Source organism: Mobula hypostoma, chromosome 6 (genome assembly GCF_963921235.1).
Source record: "Mobula hypostoma chromosome 6, sMobHyp1.1, whole genome shotgun sequence".
Classification (NCBI taxonomy): Eukaryota; Metazoa; Chordata; class Chondrichthyes; order Myliobatiformes; family Myliobatidae; genus Mobula; species Mobula hypostoma.
In genome coordinates, this window is record NC_086102.1 from 53,688,302 (window position 1) to 53,702,539 (window position 14,238).

At 41.3% G+C, this 14,238-nt stretch overlaps 1 protein-coding gene across 1 annotated transcript in view; it reads left to right on the top strand.

Moving 5' to 3' along the window:
• Positions 1-1,205: 1,205 nt before the first annotated feature.
• arl13b (ADP-ribosylation factor-like 13b) overlaps positions 1,206-14,238 on the top strand; it is a 35,490-nt gene continuing 22,457 nt past the window's right edge. The window contains exons 1-3 of the mRNA XM_063052520.1: positions 1,206-1,264; positions 4,778-4,848; positions 11,745-11,994. Of these exons, the coding sequence (XP_062908590.1) occupies positions 1,206-1,264; positions 4,778-4,848; positions 11,745-11,994 (380 nt within the window). The remainder of the gene's footprint in view (positions 1,265-4,777; positions 4,849-11,744; positions 11,995-14,238) is intronic.

A 14,238-nucleotide genomic window follows, 5' to 3' on the forward strand; every position in this document is an offset into this window, starting at 1 on the left:
CCCCCTCATGTCTTCTCCTATGATTTCAGATCTCCCCCTCCCACTTTCAAATCTCTTACTAGCTCTTCTTTCAGTTAGTCCTGACGAAGGGTCTCGGTCCGAAATGTCGACTGTACCTCTTCCTAGAGAAGTTCCCAGGACCCAGGTTATTGAGAGACGCAAGAGGTAAGATTTCTGGGGCCTTGACTGGTATCTTCCTGTCCTCTCTAGCCAGTATGGAAGTTATAGATCTGGGTTGTAGTTCCACTTCAATGGTAGGAATGTTACACAGGTTGATAGGGTGAGTTCAGGAGTTGGGAAGTTGTGTTGAATCTTTATATAGACCACATCTAGAGTATTGCATTCAGTTCCAGTTGCCCCTTTATAGGAATGATGTTGGGGCTTTGGAGAGGGTACAGATGAGCTTTAGCAGGATACTGCTTGAATTGGATTACATTGCTATGGGAGATGTTGGACAAAATTGCGATGTTTTCTCTGGAATGGTGGAGGCTGAGGAGAGATCTTATAGAGGTTTATAAGATTATGAGAGGCGTAACTATGAGCGGCCAGTGTATTGTTCACAGGGTTGAAATGTCTCATACTAGAGGGCATGTATTTAATGTGAGAAGGGGTAAGTTCAGAGGAGATACGCGGGGCTAGTGCTTTTACACAGAGACTGGAGGGTGCTTGGAGTGCACTGCTTGGGGTGATAGTGGAGCCAAGTACAATCATGGCATCCAAGAGGCTCCTATATAGTTGAATGAATGTGCAGGAAGTGGAAAAATATGGCATTGTGTAACTTGGATAATTAATATGGAGATTTACCAGTAAATTAATTAAAAAATCATTCTTACTGGAAATCTGAAACAAAAACATAAATGCTGAGTATGTTCATTAGGTCAGGCAGTGACAGTGTTTTGTTTCTCTTTCCACTGATGCAACCTGATTTGCTGAGAATGCATACAGGTGTATTTTGCATTTGCCAACCTGGGTTGAAAGGGCTTGGTCATTAATGCCCAAGCTAAAATTTAATTTACATTTTCTTCATACTTTAAACTTTAGTCATTTTTTTTTGCATGAAGTAGCATAGAGTTTGTTATTTCTAATTTTGAAAGTGCTTTCTTGTAAATGAGTTGATGTAAGCTCTCTTTATTCTGTTGCAGATACTGATTTCTAGTTGGTTTATCTGCAGCTGAAGTCTGATCCTCCAGTATTTCAGAGAAGAAATGTTTAGTTTCCTAGCTAATTGTTGCTGCTGGCTGAAATGTTGGAGAGAACCTGTCAGGTATGATTTTAAATTTGCTTTGACTGAACTTCTTGTCAACAACGCTACATGATTGATCTGTGTACAATTGGATTGGAAAAGCAACTTCTGAATGACAAGCTTCATTCTAATAAAGTCAAGGATATTTCCAAAATAAACTCCCCTCAAAAATGCAGTTTTTTTCAACAAGTTGCACAGCAATAATTCCTATCTGTATGTCAGACAGCAACATAAATTATACTATCAAAGGAAGGGAATTCACCATTTCTAACATTAAATATTTACCTAATATTCTAGTTGTGCTTCAGTGTCTTTAGCGCTCTCAGTTATTTGTTATCAATATAAGTTTGCTTGTGATTAATCTATTAATGTTGCTTAGATGTCTATGTGGTTAAAAACAAGTGGGTATGAATGGGGAAAGGTAATTGTTCACCTCAAAATTAATATTAGCGTTAGGCACATAAGATTCAAAAAGAGGGTACCATGAATGCTGACAATAGAATCATTTGTTTTCAATCATCATTTTCGTTTAACACTTAAATTATTTTTTATGCATGGAAGAACTGGGTTATGGGCACAGTGAGTAAATTTTTCTGTGGATTGAATGCTACAATTTGTTTCTCTTTCTTATCTCCAGCGAAATTGGACATTCTCCCACATCTGTACTAACCTGGTGCAGAGGCAAGTCTTCAACTGTCTTGGTTCACCTTATCCTAATACTTTAGTATTTCAATCCCCCATCAAAAGGGTGTTAAGTCTCCACATTTTCTCTTTTAGCTCCTCCCACTTTCTCCAAACTCGGGCTGTAGCCCTCAGGGCCGTATTTAGTGGGTCCGGGGCCCCTGGGCTGGAGGCCCTGATGGGCCCCTGCCGACACCGTAAAATGCTACTGTACCAAGCAAAAAAAAGGCAAGAACAAGAGCAAAGGTCGTACTGGTCTAAATATCAAAGCTGATCCTGCATTTCTAAATTTCTGTATGTGCACCTTCAAAAACGGGTCAAACTCACTTATTACCTCTGGAATGCCCATGTAGTTGCCGTTACAGGCCTGCCAAATATGTCACTGGAACCTTTGATAGCCAGTCCCCTCTCGATCGAAAAGTTCACAACCAACACCTCTCTCCTCAATACGTAGGTCCAGTAGACACACTCTGACTCGAACTGTTTTTGCAGTTCTGTATCTATTCTTCCGCCGTCAGACGCTAGTGTAACATAGGTCAGTATTGTTTTCCTGGGTGTTCGCTATTTTCATGCTCTCCTATGCGCTCAGCGGCATGTTTCCAGTCGCTAAAGCCAGTTTCGAAGATGGGCTGACAGTTACCATCACTGAAGATGCAGCATGCAAAACAAAACACACAGCCAGTGGAAGGGGAATATAAGAGCCATTGCCTTGATATGTACTCACCATTTACGAGCTTCTGAAAGTGAAATTTGGAGAAAAAACCTCTCTGCTGTTTGTCTACTCGTTCCGAAGCTTTGATATCCACATCGTTATTCTGGCAGGACTCTGGGCCTTTCTTAGCCCAGTACACTCGGACTGGATCATCTAACGTTTCCTCTCCCCAGCAGGCAGGATCAGTGCTGTAAGGATCCTCAGTAGCGGTAACGTTAACATTAATGGTTAATGTTAATTAAAGGTTAATGACTTGGTTGTTCGGAGGCCTCTGTGGTCTGGAATTCCAAAGTCATGCTCTCTGCCTCTTCAACGTTAGCTGCTGACTGTGGCAAGGACGGTGGTCCTGTGCTAACGCTGGTGCTAACGCTAGCTGTTGAACAAGTCTCCATTTGTCCACCGGTCTCAGACTGTGACAAGAGCGATGGTACTGCTGTATAATCGAGAACAGGTTAAAAAAATTCAGTCAATTTCAGTGTCTTTTTTAATGCTTCTTTGTCACAGTCCTCTTTTTCTTGTTTCTTTTTTCTTTTCTGTGCTCCACTCTCGTATTTTTTTTTTGTTCGCCATGATGATAGCTACCTATTTTGGGTCCCTCTGCAGCTCTGGCCCCTGGGCTGCAGCCCAGCCTAGCCCTGCCTAAAGTCCGGCCCTGGTAGCCATGGGCACCCACATGGGCCCCAGCTATGCCTGCCTTTTCATTGGCTATGTCCATTTTCCAACCCTTCCCTGGTAATGTTCCCAAATGCTTTCTGCTCTACATTGATGACTGCATTGGTGCTGCTTCATGCACCCATGCTGAGCTCATCAATTTCATCAACTTTGCCTCCAGCTTCCACCCTGCCATTAAATTCACTTGGTCCAGCTTCTTGATTCATCCCTCCTCCTCCACCCACCTGGCTTCACCTGTCACCTTCTTCCTTCCTCTCCCTCCGCCATCTTATTCTAGCATTTTCCCACTTCCTTTCCAGTCCTGATGAAGGGTCTCAACCCAAAACATTGACTATTGATTCACTTCTACAGATGCTGCTTGACCTGCTGAATTCCTCCAGCATTTTTTATGTGTTACTTTAGTGCTGATTCGATCTCATTCAGTGAACTGCTGACACTCTGCCTCTGGTATGTCCAAACAACCTTTGACAGAAGATAAGACTTCATCAGTTTTGTCTCGTCGAAGTCTGTAAGAGTTTTTATGCTTGTTTGGTCATCAAAGGTATTTAAAAATAATTAATCATTTTAATGATTTAAAGAAATTAATTAAAAAATACATTTTATTTGCAGAATAGGAATCTCCATTCAGATTCATGGGTGTTTCTATCTTATAACAGGTTGAGTAAATTTCACCCACTGTAATGCTGGGAGAAATTTGCCTGCAACTCTAATTTATTTATAGTTAAAAAAGAGCTATTCAGCTTAATTTCTTTTTGTTGGCTCCCTTGTAATTCAAAATCTGTCAACGCTTGATATATCTACAGTTTACCAGTTGTATAAATAATATCCGGCCTCCTACATGGTAGTTACCTTTGTGGTAAAGATAGTTCTATAAATGAAAATCATTTATAACTAAGCAGGCTACTTTCTGATAACCTTGTTTCAAAGGGAAATTTTCCATGTTAGATATAAATCAACTGGGTGAGCCACTGGAAATTGGCTTCTGCAGATTAATCTGTCGGTGCCGTTTACCTTTTGACTTTTTGTGGATGGCGGTTCACTGAAGTTCATTTCACTTGTTCAACATCTGCCTTGTGTTAGGACTTCCACAATACTGGTACATTATCATGACAGGAAAACGGAGTCACTGTTTGAATACTCTATTAGTAATACTTGAATGGAGTATTCACTAAGTTTTCTGCTTGTGTGAAGTAATATCAATGTTGGAATTTGTTACTTAGCAATACTTGTGCAGCTCTGTTTTTGTTGAATATTGCAGAGACAGAGTTTAATTGCATCTTGGAAGCACTAACTCATGAATCCCTCTTGGGGTGAAAAGTAATTTAAAATAGAAACATGCACTAGCACATACACACATGATATTACAGTATAAGAAATGAAACATAGGAGAACTGAATCTGACATCAGTATAGATGATAAGCCAATGATCAAGTATTGTTCAAAAGTAATGCAGCACATTTATTCTACAGGAAGGTTACTCTACTAATGGTGGGATTGGATAATGCTGGAAAAACTGCAACTATAAAAGGGATTCAAGGAGGTAAGCAATCTCTGGAAAGACATTACGTTTTTACTCTAATTCTCTTCCAGTTGTAGGATTCAAAACACCAAGTTTAACTCAATTTTATCTAATAGGTTCAAAGGTCAAGTTTGATATCAGAGAAATGTATACAATATACATCCTGAAATGCTTTTTCTTTGCAAAACATCCACGAAAACAGAGAAGTGCCCCAAAGAATGAACGACAGTTAAGTGTGAGAACCCCAAAGTCCACCCCCGAGCTCCCCCGCATGTAAGTGGCAGTGAGCAACGATCCCCCCTCCCCCAAACAGCAAAAATAAATTTGCATCGGTACAATCACCGAACCCAAGCGTGTGCTAAGCAATAGCAAAGACACAGACCAAAGTTACCCCAAAAGCTTCGCATTTCATCCGAATTCGACAACCCACAGGTTCTCTCTCTCCCTGGCAAGGGAGAGGGAGGTGTCCCCCATTTTCACGGCAAGCGGGAGACATAACAACAACCCGCTGGCTTACGATCTTAAAAATCCATTTCGTCGCTTTTTTCGAGCTTTGTGTCCAAAGATGGCAAAGACCTTGGGTCTTCGGGCCCACGGTGAAAGATTTTCTGGCCTCCCCGACGACACACGAGTCTTCGGCTGTGACACTGACCCTCGATCCACCCGTCTCCAGAGCCCCAAGATCTTAGGCTTTCGAACACAATTCAGATTCTCAGGCCAAACTCTTGGCATGTCGAATAGTGGCCAGTCATGGAACCCCGAGAACAGGTTCCATTCCCGCAAAGAACCGAAGCCTGTGTGTAACTGCAGGTCAGGTTCTTCAAAAGAACTCTGAAAGAAAAATAAAGATATTAAAGGTAGAAAAGTAGAAATAGAGCTGTTTCCAAAGATGCAAGCAAAGGAGTCGCCATTAAGCGCCATCATTCCTCCTAAACTCCACCCCAATTCCTCTTGCTATACTCTGAACTTAGTTTAATCACTTGATTATTTAACTATGTTGTAGTTACAACTGGAAAGCTGGAAGGAAAAAGAAGCAGAGGCAAACAGAGAATGAAAATGATAGATGGAATAATATCGTGGTTAGAAACAGGGGAGGCAACAACTACAATTCGGAGGGTTAGGGACCGTGATGGATGGAGAGACATGATCGCCCATGTCAAACGGCAAGGCACCTGAATTATTGTAGAAGCATTAGTTTCAGCTAAGGATGCTTTCTACTTGCATAGAAGAAAGCATGTCTGATAAATCTAATAGATTATGGGAAATCATCATCAAGATTATTATTCAGTGACCCTATGTATCATAGACTTTTAATTTGGTGGCCAATACGTTATAATGGAATCTTGCAGTCTGACTTTTTTTTTTGAATGTAGCTACTGCCATAGAATTGTATCTTTTAATGTACATTGAAAATAATCAAGAGTATTGAAGAGGGAACTATGAAAATAAAATTTGTACAGTCATTGTGAAATTTTATTTCACGATTATTCTCGAGAGCAAGTTATGGATTGATGCCAAAAAGCCTGTAAATGCGCTGTCTCCTGAGCCTATTTCAAAGTTATTTGGATTCAGCAGTATGTCTGAAATGAATATAAATGCCATAATTTCCTATACTTCAAAGTGGTCCTTAAATTAAATATCAAATGCTTATATAATATGAGTTATTATATGCAAGTTAACCTTTAGGGAATCTTTCACAAGGATTTCCAAGTCCCTCTGCACTTCATTCATTCTACATTATATTCCATCTGCCACTTCTTTGCCCAATCCCCCAATACAAGTCCTTTTGCAAACACTCTGCTTCCTCAACATTACCTGCCTTTCCACCTATCTTTGTATCATCTGCAAACTTAGCCACAAAGCCATCAATTCCTTCGTCCAGGTTATTGACATACAATGTGAAAAGAAGAGGTCCCAGCACTGACCCCTGCGGCACATCACTCGTCACTGGCAGCCAACCAGAAAAGGCCCCCTTTATTCCCACTCCGCCTTTTGCCTGTCAGTCAATCTTCTATCTATTTTCTGTAATACCTTGGGTTCTTGCTTTGTCAAACAACCTCATGTGACACCTTGTCAAAGGCCTTTTAAAAATCAAACTACACAACATCCATCTATTCACCTTTGTCTATCCTGCTTGTTATTTCCTCAAAGAATTCCAACAGCTTTGTCAGGCAAGATTTCCCCTTTAGAAAATCATACTGACTTTGGCCTGTTTTATCATCTGCCTCCAAGTACCATGAAATCTCATCTTAATAAACTCCAGCATCTTTCCAACCACTGAAGGCAGTCTATATGACTTACAATTTCCTTTCTTCTACCTCCCTCCCTTCTTGAAGAGTGGAATGACATATGCAATTTTCCAGTCTTTAGGAACCCGCACAATGTCATTTTGCAATTGTGATCACTATTGATTTTTCTAACATGACAATACACAGGGCATTAAGTCTTTTCTGATTTTGTAGGGTAGAGTTTTTAAATTAGCTGCATGTTTTGATGGTTGGGGTTTAGTTAAATATACACCACAGATTATCTGCCATCGTGTTTGCAGTGTTAATTGGCAGTTTGCACTTTTTAGGGCTAGAGTTATCAGATGACCTATTCCTTCCTTTAGATAAGTGTTCACGTTTTAAAGTGGAAATTCAGATATTGTACATATATATCATATAATCATATTTGTCACAAATCTCCACATAATATTTATCGGAGGTATACACTTATAGAAAGAAGAGGAAAGAAAGAACAATCGAAAGAAGAAAACTATGTACAGAGTAGGGAGTGATTTTTTTACAACATATTCATTGATTGTGAGAATAAAATCAGGCCTATGAGGTGTTATGTAGTTAAACCATTTTTTCCGGTATGAATAAAATTGTTCCAACTTATAATTAACAGATGTTGTTATCTTCTCCATTTTGTAAATGTCCATTGCAATTTCCATCCATACATTTAAAATTGGGCTCTCTTGAGATAACCATTTCCTGGTAAGGGTCTTTTTACCAGCCACCAGCAGTACATTCATTAAATAGTTATATTTATCTCTTTTCAACCATTCTTGAGGTATATACCCAAAATATATGGTCTTACTCTGTAAGTGTATTTATCTGTTAGTATATCATAGAAATTTGCAGAATATAACTTAATCGATCCGAACAAATAAGAACCAAGAGAAGTGAATAATGTAACAAAAGGTAATGAAAGTGTGGTTCCAAGGCTGGGGTCTCTAGATGACCCTGGGTTGGGCTAGAAGAAAAGTCTAGCCGTGGGGGATAGCTCCTCCTACCTGTGGGTTGAGGGCCCTGTTGCAGTACCTATAAAAGTAAGTAAAAAAAAAACTGTCCATTACACAGAAATGATTTCCCTGTGTATTCCTCCCATGTATATATTCTCATTTAGATGGGGTAAAAGGAATGAATAAATGAAATTTTTTAAAAATTGAGTAATATAAAATCCACATTATAACATGTATTTCTCGAGACAGGTATATCACCGTCTATTTTTGCTTCCGTTTAGTTTATCAGCACTTTTAAAGTTAGCCAAACCTTATGGCTCTTCTGGAGGAGGTGAGGGCTGCCCTCAGAACTGACCGTCCCTTCCTAAAATCCTCCTCGCGTCCTGCTCCCGTCCCCTGCTTTCTAGGTTCTCTTACTATTTCCCAAGCAGCTCGGGACAACTGCTCAGCCAGAGTTTCTCTTGGTTTGACCATGCTAATGGGCAGTCCTCTGTTGTTCATGTCTGTAGTCGCCTCCTCCACCTTCTGGTCCAGATGCACCCCTTCTTGGTAAAATACCCTCAGTTTAGCAGGGTACCGGATTTGGAATTTAATCTTTTCTTGCTTTAATATCCGTTTCGCTTTGGAATATTCCTTCCGTTTCTGTAGGATTGCTGGGGGATAATCATGATCGAAGTATATTAACTTCCCGTTCCAAAGCACCTTCTTCTTACCCCAGGCCCTTCGTAGGATCTCTGCCTTGCTCTTGAATCGAAGGAATTTAAGTACTATGGAGTGCGGTTTACCTTCTCTGTCTCCGGGAGGCCACTGGACAAGCGAATGATGCGCCCTTTCAATTTCAGTCTCTATAGTCTGAGAAATTTCCAGTGCTTCCTGCAGCAGCTTGTCTACAAAGTCCGTCATCGACAATCCCTCTGCTCCTTCGGGAACATTATAAATCCTGATACTTTTCTGTCGCGATCTTCCCTCCTGGTCAAGCAATTTACTTTCCTGTTGATTTAATATTTTTATCATCTTAATTAGTATCTGTTCCACGTTTTGCACGAGATCTTCCATCTTCTCAATTCGAGTCTCTGCCACCGCTATTTTCTGATTGACGTTGGCGAGCTCTGACTTTATATCATTGAGTTGCTGCTTTATATCTTTTTGGACTTCCCTTATCTCTTCCAGAATCTTTATCGTATTTGCCGCTTCGCCCGCACGAAGCCCAGCGTCAGCTTCGCCGCCACACGCACGTGTAGGAGAGCCGCGCGTTGTACCTCTCTCTTGCATAGGCTCCGCAGTGGTGCTTTTTTTCATCTCGATTCTTTCTCCCCATTCTTGCCCCCCTTATCAATTCTGATATTTTCAAAAGATCTTATACTTGATAGATTAACTGGGCAAAATATGCGTTTTTCCGGAGGAGCTGTTGATTTAAGCTGCCTTTCTGAACGATGACGTCACCGGAACCTATTGTGGTGTTTCTAAGTCCTGTAGCTTTTTCTTGCTGGCTCTTGGAGAACATGATGTAAGGGTATATTTTAAAATCTAGTAATCATGTTTTCCTTATTTTCTGCTTAACATAGTATAACGGACAATAAACTGCAGTTCTTCTACACTGGGAAGACTAAATTCAGATTGGATTATGAGACACATCTTTTTGGTCTGAGTTAGACTCTGAACCTGTCCTGTCAATTTTCTATTTCATGACGTTCGCCTTTGGCTTCCTGTACTACTGTAATGTTGTTCGTCCATCATTGACGTCGATGAGGACCTCGACACCATTATGATGGTGTCGAGACTAGCGCGTGATTTGGATTTAAGTGAGGGAGAGTTGCGCAGCGTCAGCCTCACTCTATCTTCCCAATTCCCATCTGGATCCAGTGGCAAGACAGAGTCTAGACGGCTGGAGATGGGACTAGGCACAGTGGATGACCAGGATGTCTTCTGTGTCTTGTCCTGCTCTACACGTTCCACGACGCTTGCAGAGACCGCCTTCTTGACCGTTGGACCTTCCATTGGTCTCGTCCGCTCAATCCGCCGGAGTCTGTCTTCACATGCTGGGATAGACAACTCCCTATCCAGGTAAACCAGGTGAGGGTAGCCGACGGGTCTCAAAACCCTCTCAAACCCTCAAACTACTGTAATATTATGTCCAGCAGTTTGCATCTTTTTGTATAATGTCTTAAATATACCATAAAGATATCGGGGTGTTTATCAAAAGAAACAGAAAATTGACAATGAGCCACAGGTGAATTAGAGCAGATGACCCTACACTTGGTCAGATGGAGATTTTAAACAGCCTACCAAATATGGGAAGAGCTACAGAAGTATTGTGATAAAACAGTTCTCTAACAGAAAAGTTAGATGAACAGAGGAGATTTGGTGCCTGTACAACTGGTCCAGGTATGAGGTTGGATCTCCCTGGGCGCGGAGCCGATTTGAAGAGCTCGAGAGTGGCTTCAGGCTGGATGGCGAAATATGGGCCCAGATTGAGTCGCTAGATGGTGTGGTCTAGGCCTGGAGCCTTTCACTGCCACTGTGTCCTAGTGTGAGGTACAATTTGCTGTTTAGACAATTTAAACGCTGGCCCAGATCGGAGGCGAGAGTGGATTCTTGCTTGTTCTCTGTGATGGTCATTCCTTTCACCTGGGTTCCAGAGCCTTTCACTATTCAGTCAATTGGTCAATTTAAACACCAGCCCAAATGGACTGGAAAGATAGGGTGTTGGCATCTGGGGTGATGGCCAATTTTGCTCACTGTCTGTGATGGTCACTCCTCTCCATAGCATTGAGGCTATGAAGACTGCCCTGGCTGCTGTGCTCTGTGCCTGCTAATATGTTTAACTGCTCAGCAAAGCTTTGGGTTGACTCCGGGTTACTCCATGGTTCAGATCTGAGGACTCAGTTTTGGTTTGGAATATTGTTGTTTGCTTCAATTGTTTGCATGATTTGTGTGTGTTTTTTTTCTTTCTCTTGCGCTTTGGGTGTTGGTCTTTTTACTTTTCTTCTTTAACTGAGTTCTTTCGGCTTTCTTGCTTTGTGGCTGCCTGTGAGCAAGCAAATCTCAGGATTGTATAATTTATACATTCTTTGATAATAAATGTATTTGAACTGGATATAAAGAGGAGATTCTAGAGCTTTAGCAGTTGAAGGTATAGCTGCCATTGGTGAAGTGGAATGAAGTTTCTTGTGTGAGAAGCCATATATAGACATACTGAGGGAGAATGCTGAAGAAGTTACTGAAAAGAAGATGGATGCAATTATAGAAAGATTTGAAATGGTGATGAGGGTTTAAAAATGTATCTGTTGCTTAGGAATGGTATAGATCAGAGAATGCTGAGTGAATGGATTTGCTTTTGAGTTAAGATGTCCTCAGGTTATCTAATATACATAGAGAGATGCAGCCCTCCAAGTCCATGCCAACCATCAGCCACCCATTTCCAGGAGTCGTACATTAACCCAATTTTTAAAAAATTCTTCCTACATTCTCATCAACGTCTACCTCTGTACCCCAGCCGATCCAGATTCCACCATCTACACATTTGGGGCAGTTTATGGTGCCAATTAATTTACCAACCCACGTGTCTTTGAGATGCTGTTCCCCACAGATGCTTCCTCTGCTTAAACATTTAAATGCTTTCTTGTTTTTTTATTTCATATTTCTGACACCTGTAGTTCTTAATGTTTGTTTTGTTTTTTTTTTACAGAACCTCCATATTTTACAGATCCAACAGTGGGGTTTTCAAGAGTTGATATAAAACAGGGGAAATTCGAAGTCACCATTTATGACTTAGGTGGAGGGGGAAATATCAGATCTATCTGGAAGAACTATTATGCTGAATCCTTTGGCGTTATTTTCGTCGTGGACTCCAGTGATGTTATTCGAATGGAAGAGGTTAAAAAAGCTGTGACCGATGTCATAAGGCATCCTGGGATTTCTGGAAAACCTGTGCTTGTGTAAGTGTCTCATCTGAATATAAAACAAAGCCTATCTCTTTGCAATGTTTACTTCCTCCAATTCCTGGAAAAGTAATAACACACAGTGCAGTATTATGTCTGATAGCAAGAAGCTGAATCTCTAGTAGCTAAACCTCTGGGCTCCTCTGCTTCTCCGGACTCAATTGTAAAATTTCCTGTTTTGCTGTAGGGCACAGAATGGAAATACTTGATCTTGGGCCATTATGATCAAGGCATTGGATTTATCATGTCAGCTTAACAAATTCAAACAAAGGAGAAAAGCAAACATTTCAATTATTATGTTGACAGCTGAGTTTTACAATGTAATATTTCATATTAACTGTCAATGGGTGGTCATGTATCGTTTTGTTTTCGGATATAATGCTGTGTCATATGACTGTGGCCTTGAGTGTGGCCTCATCGCCATAGTAGAGGATTGATGTATCAGAATGGGAAGTGGAATTAAAATGGGTGGCCACTGGGAGATCCTGCTTCTTCTGGTGGACTGAGCATAGGTGCTCAGTGAAGCGGTCTCCCAATCTACGTTGGGGTTTCACCGATTATATATGCAGCCACACCAGGAGCACTGGGCACAGTATATGACCCCAAAAGACTCACAGGTGAAGTGTCGCCTCACCTGGAAGGACTGTTTGGTGCCCTAAATGGTAGTGATCCTTTGGTGTAGGGGCAGGTGTAGCACTTATACCCCTTGCATGATCAGGTTGGAGGAATCAGTGGAGATATTCGCTGATTTTCCTTACAGGCTTCGATCAAAGTTTTCTGTTCTGCCTGTTGCACAGAGGTACCAGGAACCATGCTTCCCGATGCCAGCATTCCAGTTTCAGAAATAACAAGGCAGGGTGACACAACCGTGGTTAACAAGGGAAGTCAAAGCCAACGTAAAAGCAAAAGAGATGGCATATAATAGAGCAAAAAATAGTGGGAAGATAGTGGATTGGGAAGCTTTTGAAAATCTGCAGAAGGCAACTAAAAATGCCATAAGGAGCAAAAAGATGAAATATGAAGGTACACTATATCCAATAATGTCAAAGAGGATGCCAAATGTTTTAACGTTGGTAAAAGAGGTGAGAGTAGATACTAGACTGCTGGAAAAAGATGCTGGAGATGTAATAAGTACTTTGCATCAGTGTTCACTGTGAGAAGACACTAGCAGTATGCCAGAAGTTTGAGAATGTCAGGGCAAAAGTGAATATGGTTGCTATTACTAGGAAGAAGGGGCTTGGGAAGCTGAAAGGTCGAAAGGTAGTTGAGTCACTTGGACCAGATGGACTACACCCGAGGGTTCTGAAAAATTTAGTTGAAGAGATTGTGGAGGCATTATTAATGATATTTCAAAAATCACTATATTCTGACATTGTTCTGGAGGACTGGAAAATTGCAAATGTCACCCCACTCTTCCAAGAAATGAGGGAGGCAGAAGAAAGGGAATTATAGGCCAGTTAGCCTGACGTCAGTGGTTGGGAGATGTTGGAGTTGATTGTTAAAGATGCTGTTTCGGGGTACATGGAGGCACACACTTACTCATCGGTATACAGAATCAGATGATTGGAGTAACAATCAACAGCACACTGTCAGTCTCCATGTTCTGAGTTGAGACTGCCATCACGTGTTTCTTGTTGACATACAGGGTAAATGTTTACCTGTATCAGGGATACAATGCAGATGCAGAACAGAATGTCACCTTTAAAGTTTGAAACACTGAGTTGCTCTTAACTAAGAGTCTGAGGACTTGCTGTCCTTCAGCAGACCGGAGTAGTTGAGCAATTGTTGATGGATCTGCCACTGACTTGTCAATGTATTGATTTACATTGGTTTCCTCTTCAGTCCTACGTGTCTTCCCTCCTTTGGTCTTCATTGGAGCAAGCTGTGACATAGCTGTCAATGTTATTGTCCCATCACTGTCATTCTCCGTTGAGTCGGTCAGGGCTGCTATAGCGTTTTTGTCACGTCCATCCTGTAATTCCTCAGAGTTCAGGTGGTGTCACTGTCTCTGGAGTCTGTCCGATATTAGGTGAGATTCTCAAGAGTTTGGATGGTGGTGCTGTATGGGGAGACTCAATTGTTCAATGTGAGTTTTCATTCCTTGGACGGAGCTTCAGAAGTAGGTGTTTCCTCGGGCGGAGCACTAGCAGTAGCATCACTGGCAGGACCACCCACTTGAAGTCGTGGCTGCACTTTTTACATTTCGTTTTATTTTGCTTCTGAGCTCGGCAGAGTACATTT